At 45.5% G+C, this 13,994-nt stretch overlaps 1 protein-coding gene across 1 annotated transcript in view; it reads right to left on the reverse strand.

Moving 5' to 3' along the window:
- The window catches only part of Papss2 (3'-phosphoadenosine 5'-phosphosulfate synthase 2), a 68,900-nt gene extending 57,467 nt beyond the window's left edge, over positions 1-11,433 (reverse strand). The window contains exon 1 of the mRNA XM_057779525.1: positions 11,286-11,433. Coding sequence (XP_057635508.1) covers positions 11,286-11,312 — 27 coding nt within the window. The 5' untranslated portion in view covers positions 11,313-11,433. The remainder of the gene's footprint in view (positions 1-11,285) is intronic.
- Between the last annotated feature and the right edge of the window lie 2,561 nt (positions 11,434-13,994).

Below are 13,994 nucleotides of genomic sequence, written 5' to 3' on the forward strand. Positions count from 1 at the left end.
TTTTCAATTTCTTCACTTCATTAGTCTGCATCCACAAAGATAAAATTAAAACATGTAACCAGATAGTATCCATCCTCACAGTTATAAAATCTTTTTCTATTAACTGGGAGGGTTGGGCTGGTGGAAAACAGGGCAAATGGATTTAAGAAGTCCAAGTACTCCACAGATTACAGTGAGGAGGAGCTGGGACCCTTTATGGAAAGGCCCTGGAGAAATGCTACTCCCTTCTCCCACTTAGCAAATGTCTTCAGATTGACAGTGCGCCCTTCTGAATGCCCAAGCAGTTTATGTTCTCAATGAGAGTTAATCACACAAGGGATGGTCATAACACTCTGTTTCAACACTGTGAAAAAAAAGAAGAAAGAATAGAGGTGTGCATGGGACCCACATTTCTTCATCTATTTCATGTGGCTGTACCAACAGAATACCTCTTTTTCATAGACTTTTGCGTTCCATTGTGAAGTCATGGATAGTGAAAGTCGGTGTTTACATGATGACTACTATCCCTTTTATTTAAATAAAAGAATTCTTCTCCAGTAAAAACCTCTAATTTTACTCCCTGCAATATACTCAGCCACTTCCCTCCCCTACAACAAACTTGGACTCCATACACTTCTACAGTGGAGTTTTAAGTGGACTTCAAGGAATGGTACCCAGACCTTCTTAACACCCACCAACTTCGCAACACTGATTCAGCATCGACAAAACACTTGAACTTCCCTGTACTATGCTAGATGAGAATAATTTCTCCAAATTTTTTTCTTGCAAGCATGACATCGGATGCCTTCTAAAACCCCATGACTTCTGGTAAAACTCTTCACCTATTCCAGGTGAAATGGGGAAAGAGCTGGTGGTCTGAACTCTTAAGTCTTGCATTCCAGTTGGGTCAAATTTTTATTGTAAAAAAATCTCTTGGTGGTCTAGTTTCCAGGGTCCTTTTATCCTCCATAAAATATGCTTAGCTCACATATTGCCAGCTTTCATGGAAACAAACTATTCCACCCATTTTCATTGAACACTAGCACAGTAGTAAGGCTAAGCCGTAAAAAGTATTGCCTGTTTAAGGAAACTTTACTCTCTTCTTTCCCCCTGAGAGCGGAGATGTGTCTGATAATGGGAACGCAAAAAACTGCCGAGGAATGCCTTCTAATTGAATTCATTATTGTCTTGAAATATCGGTGGTAGATAGCTGCCAAAATATTGTCCAAATGAGGCAGCAATATATCATGAGCAAGCTGGGCATGCTACTTGGCATCATGCCTCACTCCCTCTGTGACATCAACAACTTAATTAGTGTGAAGCGAGAAAGCTTTTAGCTGCTTGTGTCAGCTGAGTAAGCTCCCTCCGGACTGTTGGTCATACACTTGCTGGTGACTTGGTAAGGACTGAAAGAGCTAATGTGTAGGATGCCCCAGTGTTGTTGCCAGGTAAATAAGTACTCAATAAATACTGGCTAAGAAAAAAAAATAGACCACAGCAGAGGAGAATTTTGTATTTGTCACAAAGCATGTTCTAAAAAGCAAAACTCCAGATAAGTGTGCAGACTCCGTGGTTAGGACTTAACTGTCCAGGTTTTATGTGCATGGTTCATTTAAACCCAGGGATGAGTATGAATGTTTTTCTTATTTTTCAGTAACCACACAAAACACTGTGGTAATAGAGACCCAATGGACTGAGAGTTGTAATTACCGATATAAATGAGGGGGAGAATATTCTGTGGGGACTTGGTGAGCTAAGCAGATATACCCAGGGGCCTTGTGACTGCTGCCATCAACTTCCCGATGCCTCATGGACCTGGGAAACAGCAGCCATGGAAGGTTGACCAGATGGCGCTGATCTGAGGTTTGCACGTCACTGAACCCAATCCAGCTCTCGCCTAGTGTGATTTTATCTGTATTACCCATAAGGCGATTCTCTCTCTCCCTCCACCCTTCCCCTCTCCTTCCCTATCTGACAGGGTCCCAAGTACCCCAGACTGACTTCACCCTGAGGACGACCTGATCTTTCCATTCTGTTGTCTCTATCTCCTGAGAGCTAAGATTTTTAGCACCAAGCCCAGTTTTGCAGCACTGACTGGGGGGTTAACCCAGGACTTCCAAAGGCTTAGCAAGCATTCTAGCAACTAAATTTTACCACCATCCCTGATATTTTGATAGGCCGTGGTTTGGGAGGATTTAAGAAGAAATGAATACATGTTTCTAAGGACAAACTGGCTGGGATACTTTGGAGTTGTCAAACTACATCTTTCTAATACTATTCTTTGGTCTGCATTTCTATCTCCAGAAGATTAGAGCGAAGTGCTAACCTTGAGTTGGGAGTGTGGTCTGACTCACTCACTGATAAGCCAATTAGGAGGTAATATTTATCTTATTTATAAAAAATCATTTCTGGGTGACTAGAAGTCAAGACAAAGTTGTAGGGGAAGGGCAGGGCCATTTTCGAAGGACATACGATAGAGAGAAAAGTGCTAGGTGCGTGCTGTGTAGTTGGGATTGCAGCCTAACAGTGGAGTCACCAAATTGTCACCAGCGTGGCCATCCGGGACCTAACAAAGCTTCCGATTGCTGTGCATCAGCTGTAATAGAAGGCGTTAGAGGGGGAGGTTCTTAATTTTCTGCAATGTCTGTCTTCCTTGAACACACATACACACACACACACACACACACACACGGAGGATAGATAGCTTAAGGTTTTTTTTCGGGGGAGGGGCAGCCTGAGTAAATCAAAAATTAAGAAAAGGGAGTTGCTGATATATAGTTCAGTAGTGGAATTTTTGTTTCCTTACCTCGCACAAGGCATTGGATTCAACCCTCAGTATCACACATGTAAAAGTTAACTTAGTAGAAAAAAGGGTTAAAAATATAAGGAAAGTCAGTTGGAAATTTTATTGATTTTGATTCAAGGCCACTATAAGACTCATGGGGCAGAAAGCTTATAGGACATAAAGATTGTGGGTGGGTAGGGTACAGGTGCCTCATTTAGAAAAAAAAGAAAATGCTGTGTTTAAAACAGACTTAGGCCATTTTAATGGGCTGAAATCTATAAATAAAGAATGTAGGGCTTCAGTAGCTAGACTCAGTTGAGTGGAGTTCCTGGCTTAGACATTCAACACATATTTGCTTAGTCAACAGACAAATACATAAATGAGGACCTTGTCAGGATGAAGACACTGGCAGATGAGGGACAGCCATAAAGAGAGGACTCTCCAGCAGAGGACTTTAACGGCTATTCACATTTTAAAATACTAGCTAAAATAAGAAAATCACTATTTTTTCTCTTTTAAAAATATATTATCTTGATTACTCTGTGTGTGTGTGTGTGTGTGTGTGTGTGTGTGACATGAGCACAGCTCTCCATGGAGCTAGAGTCACAGGCTGTTGTGAGCCACCTGATGTGTGTACTGGGAACTGAAATTGGATCTTCCGGAAGGGCAACAAGTACTTTTAACAGCTGAGCCGCTACCTTTCCAGACCCATCTAATACCTTAAGTTGCTAGTTTTTTTTTTTGTTTGTTTGTTTTTTGTTTTTGGAAACTGTGAAGGCATAAATGAATGTCCATACATTAACAGTGATTGAAGATAAGTGAGGCAGGTGGGGGCATAATTTAAAAAGAATCTACTAGATACAGGTTAAAGAAAAGTAATTGTAGTGTAATTTGTAGTGTAATTATGCTGTATATAGTTGCTTGGTTGGTAAAAACTCTGTGTGTGTGTGTGTGTGTGTGTGTGTGTGTGTGTGTGTGTGTGTGTGTGTATGACAGGGTCTCATTATGTAACCCTGGCTGGGTCAGAACTAGCTTGAATTGGCCTTGAACTCACAGTGATCCACCTGCCTCTGCCTCCAGAGTGCTGGGATTAAAAGTGTGCACCACCATCCCTGGGAAATTTGAAATACTAATAATGAAACCTGTAAAGCAGACATTAGCTAGTTAGTTACAGCTAATGTGAATCCATCATAGAAATGAACATTATGAATGAAGCAGCGTTTTAGAGAACACGTTTAGACAGCTGTTTTAGGAACATTTCATAGCAGATCATGCTATTTTTTATTACCGAAGCTAGTATTTGTACTAGACAAACTGAGTTTACTGGGCTTAGACCATAGCTGTATTTTCACAAAGCTGGTTACTGGAAACCAACCTCAGCAGTAAACTTACAACAGAGGAAGAGTCCCCGCAGCTACCAGGACACACGACACACACCAGGCATCATCAGGGCCTAGTTACATATCCTGCACATTAGGTACCTATTTATCCTAAACTGCGGGAAATAGTGGTGATGAAGCAGGGTTGTGAAGGAAGAGCAAGTTTGCAACAAACCCTAGGCTTATGACAAACCAGCGAGCCTTCTGGGCAGGTTTTGTATTCTTTATTAGAAGACAGGCAAGGGGGAGCTTAGAGGATGAAGTTTCTCGGGAAAGGAGTGGAGGTGGGCTCCTCTGCTAGGCTTAGAGGACAGGGAGACTGTAGAGCTTCGGGGATGCAGAAGGGTGAGGGCATTGCTGTGTTTCTGATCTCACAGGGAAGAGTCCTAGGTGAACCTCAGCAGTTCCCACTGCTCCTCAAAGTCCCAGCCCGGCCACAACAGAGCAGAAACTGCCACCCGCACTCCCGTCAAGGAACTTATCCTGCTCCATCTGGTTTTCCCAGGGCTTTTCCTAGGGCTGCGCCAGAAAGCAAGCACAGTGATGTTACGGGCTCGGAGAGAAGAGGTGTTTGAAACTGCAGCAGCATTTCTCACATGAGAACCAGACCAACACAGAGTATGCCAGGGAATGCATGTCTCTAAGGCTACCAAGGCTAGATGGGCAAAAGAGAATTCAGTTTCCTATTTCTGACTGCTTAGCTGATTCAAGTTCTCTTGTTCATAGAATACTCCTTTTTAAAAATAGCATGAAGGGGAGAGGGATGATGGGGAGATGGCCCATTGGTTAAGAGTCCTTGCAGCTCATACAGAAGAACAGAATTTCATTCTCAACACTACTGACATCATGAAGCTCACAACTGCCTGTAACACCAATTCCAGAGGCTCTGACATGCTTTTCTGGACTGCACATACATGTGGCATATACTCACACAGGGACACACACAGAGAGAAATGAAAATAAAATAAAAGAAATCTTTTGCTTGTTTTAAGACTGATTTAGGTTTGGTCAGACACATGCTGGGCATGAAATATTAGTAAAACAGGAGCTGAGAAGAGGCAGGGGTGATTGTCTCTAGCAGTGAGGAGTTAGCTGTTAGGTTTCAAACCTGGGACAAAGGGCTGAGGTGCTTCCTTAACCTACCAAAGCTGACACTGCCTTGCCAGGTTCTCCACGTGGTATGGGAGGTCCTTCTGTCTATGTGTTGCTTTAATTGATTAATAAATAAAGAAATTCCTTTGGACCTATAGCAGAGTTATAGGGGAACAGAGCTGGGTGGGGAAAACTAAACTGAATGCTGGGAGAAGGAAGGTAGAGTTAGAGAGAAGCCCTGGGGCCACCAGAGACAGACACTGGGAATATTACACGGTAAGCCACAGCTATGTGGTGATATACAGATTAATAGAAATGGGCTAAAATTAATGTAAGAGTTAGCCAATAAGAAGCTAGAGCTAATGGGCCAAGCAGGGATTTAAATAATAGGGTTACTGTGTGATTATTTCAGGTCTAAGCTAGCCAGGCAGCTGGGAAGAATAAGCAGCCTCCTCCAATACCTGTGCATCCCTCAGTCCCTACCTGTTTCAGGGCCTTCACGGCTGGCATTATCCCCACTCGCCTGAACTCTCCAGCCCAGGGGCCTGGGCTGCTCTTCTCTGGGTAATCTAACCATTCTGGTTACCCACTCTTTTCATACCTTTGGGCCTCCTGAATGCTGCACCTGATTCCCCTCTCTCTCCTTTCTCTTCCCCTCCCCGTATCCCCACATGGCACAGTTCAGTCTGGTCATGTCCACTCTGGACTCTCCCAAATGTTCCTTCCTCTGACTACACCCACCCAGATATCTGCCTTAAATCTCCTTCACCAAACCTAGGAGCAGCCATGTTCCTTCTCCTCCATCATATCTAGGAGCAGCCATGTTCTTTTATTTTTATTTTTTTATTTTATTCTTCCCTTTTTATTTATTTTTTTATTCTTTAGCCTTTTACAGATAGCAGCTAAAAACGCTTATTATAGTATGAAACAGTCTAATTAAAAACAGAATAAAACTATGGAATGGAAAGAAGCTACCAGGTTGAAATCTGGAACAAAATAGGAGTCCAAAGAGCAAGTTTGTGGGCGCTTTTCCCCTTATGGTGCATTTTTGCTGGCAGGAACATATGTGCACTGATTGCAGCAGCCCCATTAGTAGAGACAGAATGGAAATCAGTGTAGGACACACACACAAGACCCTTTTCCTGTTATTCAGGGCTTCTCCAAGTTGTGCCCTGAAAATAAGGGTGAACCAGAACAAGGCCACCTTCTAGCCCTTGGAGGACAGTAACTCTGGGGTATGAAGGGCATGTTAGGGTGGGTGGAATTTTGTGAAAAAGCTGTATCTACAAGGTAGGTCTTAGGTACACACTCAAATTTGTACCACTTGGGTGGTATTTAACAAGAGCGAGGTTATGTTCTAATGATCACAGACCAGAAGCGAAGCCAGATCAAAAGCAAGTCAGTCCCGATAAAGGCCACACAGCCTCAAAGAATTCCAGGAAATAATTTTGGGGGCAATAACGACAAATTCCTAGTTAAAAAAAAAGCAAACACACAAGAACAAAAAGGGTCAATATCAAATGTACTAAAAATGTACATTTTCAGTGGCAGCACTGATGAATTTTGTAGCTTTGCGTTCAGTCACTCCTTCTACATGTCTTGGGCACTTCCTCTGGGCCACGCAACGCGGCAGGTTCCGAGCACACAAGCTGTGTTAGCTGCCACATGAACAGATCGCCCCGGCACTGAAGGTCCGCTGACCTGCCTGCCATCCGCTGAAGCTGATTTACCTATGTTTTCTGAGGTCTCTGAAGAGTTCCAAACACAGTCCAGTGAACCCTTACCGTTTAGTGGCAGATTCTGAAATAAATAGAGGTCTTTTAGGACCGAAGTTGACATCACTGATTCCTTTTTCAGCATTTCATTCCCCATAGGTTTTATGGTTGAGCTAAGCCTAATTATTCCCGAAGAAAGCCACAGAACCAGGCGTCATAGCAGGAAGATGATAAAAGGCAAAGATAGCTATCTCAGGGACAAAAGCCTCAAGGGTAAATATGAAGGTCCAAACAGGTGACCCATTATTGGGAATCACAGCATGAATGGGAAAACATTGATTTTTTTTTTTAAGGTACACCTGGAACTAGGCAAAGGCATAGGAAGGGTAGAGGGAAGTTAGACTAATATTTAGTCATACGTGGACTGCTAGTCTTCACCAGCGTGGGAGCCAAAGTATCAATAATACAACATTTGGGTTACTGACGTGTATTTGTCTACCCAGGTTTTCTCAGTAATTATTCAAATGTCACGTCCATAATTCTGTATTTGTTTTCTCTTATTAAACATCCGAGCAGTTGTCATTTACTCAACCCCCAGTAGCCCATGCCTTGCCTTCTTCGTTAGGCCAAACCACAACAGTACAGCGCAATAAAAGTAAAGATAGGAGTGTGCCACGAAGGTGGCACCGGCCTATGATCCCAGCGCTCAGGAAATTGAGTTGAGAGGACTGTGAGGTTGAGGCCAGCCTGGGCTACACAATAAGATGGTATCTCAAATGGTAAGAAAATTAAGCCACTTTAATCCTATTTTACACATGAGAGACAATAGGCGAGAAGGTGACTTCCTGAAGCAGGTGCCGGGGAGCGTATTAGTTTTACTGGTTCAACAGACCTGAAGTTAAGTCGTGCTCTGCCCACCTTTCTTCTCTCCTGGAGGCTCAGTAATTTTCCAGGGTGAGGGATGCTGCGGGGATGAGGGGAAGCCTAGTGCATTGGAGCTCACAGCTCTAGCAAGGACCGGCTATTCCCTCCACCCAGAGATGCTTCATCTACATGTTCATGTCTTGACTGGGATGATGTCTTCAACTGGTTTTAAAAGTAGCTACTTGTAAGAAAGCAAAGCACCACTTATAAGAATAATGAAAATGTAGATCATTGCTGGAGCTGTGGAGAGCCCTCATGATTTTATCACCTCTTCCACGCAATCCCAACACCGCTTGCTTCACCCTTTAGAAAACAAACTCCCATCCAAGTACTAACCAGGCCCGACCCTGCTTAGCTTCCGAGATCAGCTCAGTCATGATTTTTAGTTGACTGTCTCCAGAGGATCATAATATAATCTGTGAGTCTTGAAAAATGCCAACCCAGAAGATAGTGCAAGAAGTCTGTACCCTGGCTTGGCTTTCCTTTCTTTACTGGCATCTCAGACAGGCTGCCTTTCCTTCCCTAGGTATCTATCTGTGTATCCAGGGGAGAGGGCTGGAGTTAGCCAGGATGAGAGTTAAGTGAAGGGCGGAAGAGAGATGTGACTGGCAGATGTTTGTTCTCCATGGTAAAGATGGTTAACACAGAAGGGATGCACTACTTTTCTTTATTAAGAGTTTGATTTTTTTTTCTAGAGCTTGTTGGAGGAGGCCGCTGTTGGTTCCCTGCTGCCCGGCTAGCTTAGACCTGAAATAATCACATAGAGAATAGAGACTGTATTACTTAATTCACTGCTGGGCCCATTACCTCTAAATTCTTCTTGTCTAACTCTTACATATTAATTTGACCCATTTCTATTAATATGTGTATGGCCATGTTGCTGTGGCTTGCTGGCTAAAGTTCCCAGCGTCTGTCTCCGGCAGATCTATGGCTTCTCTCTAACTCTGCCTTCCTCCTCCCATGCTATAGGCCAAGCCACTTTCTTTATTCATTAACCAATAAAAGCAACACATTGACAGAAGGACCGCCCACTCCAAGAACTGATGAATGATCTCCACACACTCTTTCATTTGGTTGTTACCATTTACTGGTCCTAAAATGTTATAATATGGAAGACTATATTTACCCAATAAATCAACAGAAACCTCGAGGAAAAGAAATTTTGTTGTTGACAAAAAATTGCCAGTGCAATATTCAGGTTACTTTGAACCTTCCACCTAGGTTTCCACACTCATCAGGCACACAGAAGGGGGTCCTACAAGCATCCGAAGTTATTGAGGTGACTGCTATATGAGCAGATTGTTTTCTTCTGACCAGGCAGAGAGCAACATAAAGGTCTCTTCAAATCCATGAAGGAAAGCTCTTACCAGGCAGCCTCCTGAGATGGCAAGACCTGCTTCTTGAGTAACTGATGAGTTCAGAGGTCACACGTGTAGAAAGGTTTGATTTATTCTGTAAGGTGTCCAGACCCAGTTTGAGTTAACACTGACAGCTTCACCTGCACCCACAACCAGCCTGTTACAGGATTAACAGTGAGTCCTGGGCCCTTGGGGAACTTGGGATGGCTGTTGGAAAATAACTGTTAGGCTGGGGAAAAGTTGGGAAGTTCTTCAGTTAGGTCTTAGGGTAATAAATGATTACTGCCTCAGAATGAAGAAGAAAGAAGAGGAAGAAGGAAGAGGAGGAGGAAGAAGACAAAAAAGAATAAGAAGAAGGGAGAAGGAGGAGGAGGAGGAAGAAGAAGAAGAAGAAGAAGAAGAAGAAGAAGAAGAAGAAGAAGAAGAAGCACAACAACAGAAAATAAACTAAAAGTTTCAAATTGTGTAAACACAAAACTCAAACACTGGTTCTCGAATTCCTCACTAGAACCTGGAACCTCTGGGATGGACCTTTTAGGCCCTGCCTTCAGTCCTGTACTTCACAGACTCTCTCTAACTGGAGGCATGAAAGGGAGAGTTTACTTTCTGACTGAAGACTGACAAAGTCCCTTCTAGGCACTGGAAGCTCTTGAAGCAGATGAGGAGATGAGACTAATTGCCACGAACATTAAAAAAAAAAAAGACTGCTAGGGTAGAAAACACCACTTGGCGCCTAACAGAGCTTGACTAAGGGATGCAGGGGTACAAGCAATAGTCACAGAGCTCATTTCATGCGGCCCTGAGGGTCCCTCTACTCTGAAATTACCCATCAGAGGCAACTGAACTCCCAATTGTTGCCCCATCTCATAGTGATGCCACCTTCCTCCTGGACACTTCCGCTGGTCCAGTGTGACACCCCCACCTCAGCCCAGGACGCAGGGCACCCATATTTCCCCGTGGTTACACCTCCAGTTCCTGACCGACTCCTCCACCCTCCTTTCCTTTTCACTTCTCCAGCCCTCAAAGTAAGCTCGTGAGCAGCATATAATGACATTTATTGAACACCTACTACATGCCAAGTCTGTGTTTACTCACCGCCGCCACAGTCATTGGAGGCAAGCAATGTGGCAGTAGAGGCCAGTGTTCAGCAGCCGGCTGGCTAGCTGGGTGGGATTTTATTTAAGGCCTGTAGACCACATCTGAGGGATCCGAATTCTGTCTGTAAGGTTCCTTCTAACTCAGAGCCTATGATTACCACTGCTTTCCCTCCACTTTTACTGGGCTATAGTGTCACTTTTAAGAAGGCAAAATTTACAAGAGACAGCCACGGTTGTTATTGGGGAAAGCAACTTAAATATACCCTCAGCTTTCCCATGAAAAGGGGAAACTGCCCAGATTCGCTGTGGAGAAAACTGCAGCCTCTGGAAACCCTCCCCCTTATCGTACTTATCAAACGGAGCTCCCCGCGCCCCACCGCGTGCCAATAGGGAGAGAATCACGCTAGAGGGTTAAAGCCTGCCGGTATGGAAATGAAATTTCCTCCAGTTAGCCTAGATAATTGCAGTTCTGTGAAAGTCTATCATTAGTCCACTCCAAGAAGGATCCCAAGTTAGAAGAACCCCGGTGACTGTCCCTGACGTGTGGTCAGCGAGCAGACCTGGCAGAAGCTCAGCCCACCACCCACTCTGCGCGCGCGGAGGTCCAGGCGAAGATGGGGCAGCGGGACTCGGACTGGAGGAAGAAGGGACTTTCCTATCTGGTCCTGTTTTCTGGTTGGGACCCACTTCGTAAGCTCAGGAGGACTCTGGCCCGTAGGATACCCACCCCCACCCCCGGGAATGGAGGTTCCCAGAGGCACCGGGTAGCGTGGGGCTCCCCGAACGTGGCCCGCGGAGGGGAACGCGGACTTAGCCCCACGTCTCTGCCTGTCACCGAGCACCCGTGTCTTCCCTCCCGGCTCCGAGTCCCGCGTCCGAGCCTCCTGGGGAGGGCGGGACCCACTTCGGGTCGGCAGGGCGGGAGGGGACGGCCAGGCAGGCGGCTGGCAGCCTACCGTCTTCTGCTTCTTGATCCCCGACATGCTGTGGCTGTGGCGGAGCCCGGATCCAGGGCGCAGGGACGCGGATGGCGGAGGTGGCTGCCGGGCTCCAGGGAAGGAGGTATAAAAAGGCTCCTCAGACACGTCGCACTTCCCTTGACCGGCCCCCTTCTCCTACTCCTCCTCCCGCCGCGCTCCTCTCCGCCCCGTCGGCTCCGCCAGCAGCGCCCAGCCCCGGGGACCCGGCAGCCGCCAGGGCGGGGTTCCCCGCTGGCGTCTTGCCAGCTCAGGTCTAGGACAAGCTCTGGACCTAGGAGCATCCTTCACAGCTCACTCTATCTCACATCCTACAAGAATCCCCAGGACCCTAGAGTGTACTGAGTTAAGGGCGAGCACATTTGAGGCCACCAGGCTTGCTGCTGTGGACCTCAGAGCATCAGAGCCTGTACTGGACTTAAACCTTATGGATGCTCACTCTACACTCCCGTGATCCCTGCCTTATTCCTCGTGTGCCACCATCGTGGCCTGGCTTCAGGCAGCTGTCCTTCTCTCCGTTTGGCAAATGAGGTCATGGAGATATTTAGGGTTTCCCCAGATTATATTCCAAGAGAGGGGATTCAAACCTGGCCGGTTAGTGCAAAGTGTGACTCCCAGGCATCATTACAGCAAAAAGAACAGAAAGCCCGAAGTTGGGGAATTAACTGCACTTTGTGCTTGGCATCGCGGTCAGGGGTCCTGCTCAGCCCACGGTGGCACTGACTGATCAGAGGATTTGCTGTCACCAAGGGGCAAGTCTGCAGGGCCAGACTTGGAGGCTGGACAATGGGAGACCTGGCACCGTTGCCAGCTCATTCCAATCTTTTCCCTACAGTGGCTCTTCTGTCTGTGGGATGGGCCCAGAGGAGGAAGCCACACCAGTTGAGGAGGATTATGGTTTTTAAGTTTTGTGAGATGCCACTCTCCGGAAGGACTCAAGTGTCAGGGACAAGTAACGCAGAGAAAAGCTATATTGACCAGCACCTTTGTGGGCAGTCACTGGGTTTCCAATACCCTGGCTCCCTGCATGAGGACACAGGAAGGCCTACAGACTGGCTACCTCAAGGGCCCACAAAGTCTCTGCCTCTCCAACCCCTGTGAAAGAGCTGGAGAGCTTTTCTCCAGAGGCGAGGGATGGAATTTTTCTTTCAGACCTAATTTATTCCTAAAAGATGGTCAATTTTCTTTACACCTGAGGAGTTATTTACTGGTGTCCCTTCTGCAAGGGAAAATGACAAAGAAAAATAAACCATGAGTGATTCTTTGAAAGGCAGCCTGCATGTTAGTAGTCTAGAGGGGTTGGTCTACTTATTTTCTTTCATTTTGAAGACATTGCAAGCATCCCGGAGTCAGAGCACAGCTAGGGGACAATCACTGGGCTTGAGTTTCTATTCTATACACAAGCTAGCAGATATTAATTTATTTTATATGAAGCTTACACAGCAACATCCTGCTGGTATCCCATCGGGGAAAATCCTTTTTATAACAGATTCAACCCTATCTTGGATCTTGTTAGTCTTGCCCTAAGAGAAGGTTCATAAAGTGCAGACGGAGAAATCATGCAGTTTGCCTGACCGTTGTGTTCTTTTCTATTTTACAGTGAAAAATTCTGTGTTCTTCAAACGAAGACGGAAGGTGATCATAAATCCTTAAGGCTACTTCCTGGAAAAGAAATCTTTGTTGTCTTAGATGTACGAGAAATTCAGAGATGGTTTACCTAATTTTTCTGTCTTCGGCAGGTGCACATCAGAGGCTCAGAAAAAGGGAATAATAGGGTCTGTGATCCCTAGTTAGGAGTAGGACTGAGACTCAAATCCAGGACTCCCCCAAGTGATCTGACATCTAAATCACTAAGATGCCTAGGGCAACTATTTTGACACCCCATGACAACCCGAGTTTCACCCCGACGAGTCAATTAATTTTCAAGTACTGCTTTTGAACATGTATTTTGTTAATCTTCTAAAGATGTCGTATTGGAGTCTCAGCTACCTTGGATTCAAGCCAGGTGGTTATGACCCTTTAACACCATAGATTACCGGTTTAGCCAGAACTCAGTGCAGCAAGTTTAAACACACACACACACACACACACACACACACACACACACACACACACACAACTTACTCTCCTAAGTCTGTCTTCTTCAAGGCAAGGCCCTGGAGTCCTTTCCATTGCACTACTTTTCTTACTCCTATAAGAGCACTTCTGAGGGCAGCAGAAGCTGAAGTTACAATCAGGGTTCTGTGTCCAGGGAAAGGGAGAGACTCACTGTGGGCAGGGGAAGGGATGGATCCAATCATCTGGCAGATGAACACCATCTTCCCAGCTCCGGTGCTAACATCCTCTCCAAGGCTGTGTTCAACACCGTGGGCCATGTGGGACTGAGCTACAGCTCTCTGTACCACTCACGGCATTCACATAAGGGCCCAGTTTTGCCCATTTTCTTTTCTTTCTAGAAACTGTTGAGGCTTGAGTAACCTAAAAAGGTGAGGCTGGCTAGCTGATTCTTTTTGTTTAGGAAAGTTGGAATCAACCAACTCCTCCAAATGACCATGGGAAACGCAAAGAATTCAAGTTGGTGAGTATTTAATGTCACAGGTTCCCCAGCCTATCTTAGGGGTGCTCAACATATTTTAGTCAAGGATCTAACAAGAAGGCACCACCCATGCATGGTCATGACAAAGGAAT

The sequence above is a fragment of the Chionomys nivalis genome, chromosome 8 (assembly GCF_950005125.1).
Source record: "Chionomys nivalis chromosome 8, mChiNiv1.1, whole genome shotgun sequence".
NCBI classification, from domain to species: domain Eukaryota; kingdom Metazoa; phylum Chordata; class Mammalia; order Rodentia; family Cricetidae; genus Chionomys; species Chionomys nivalis.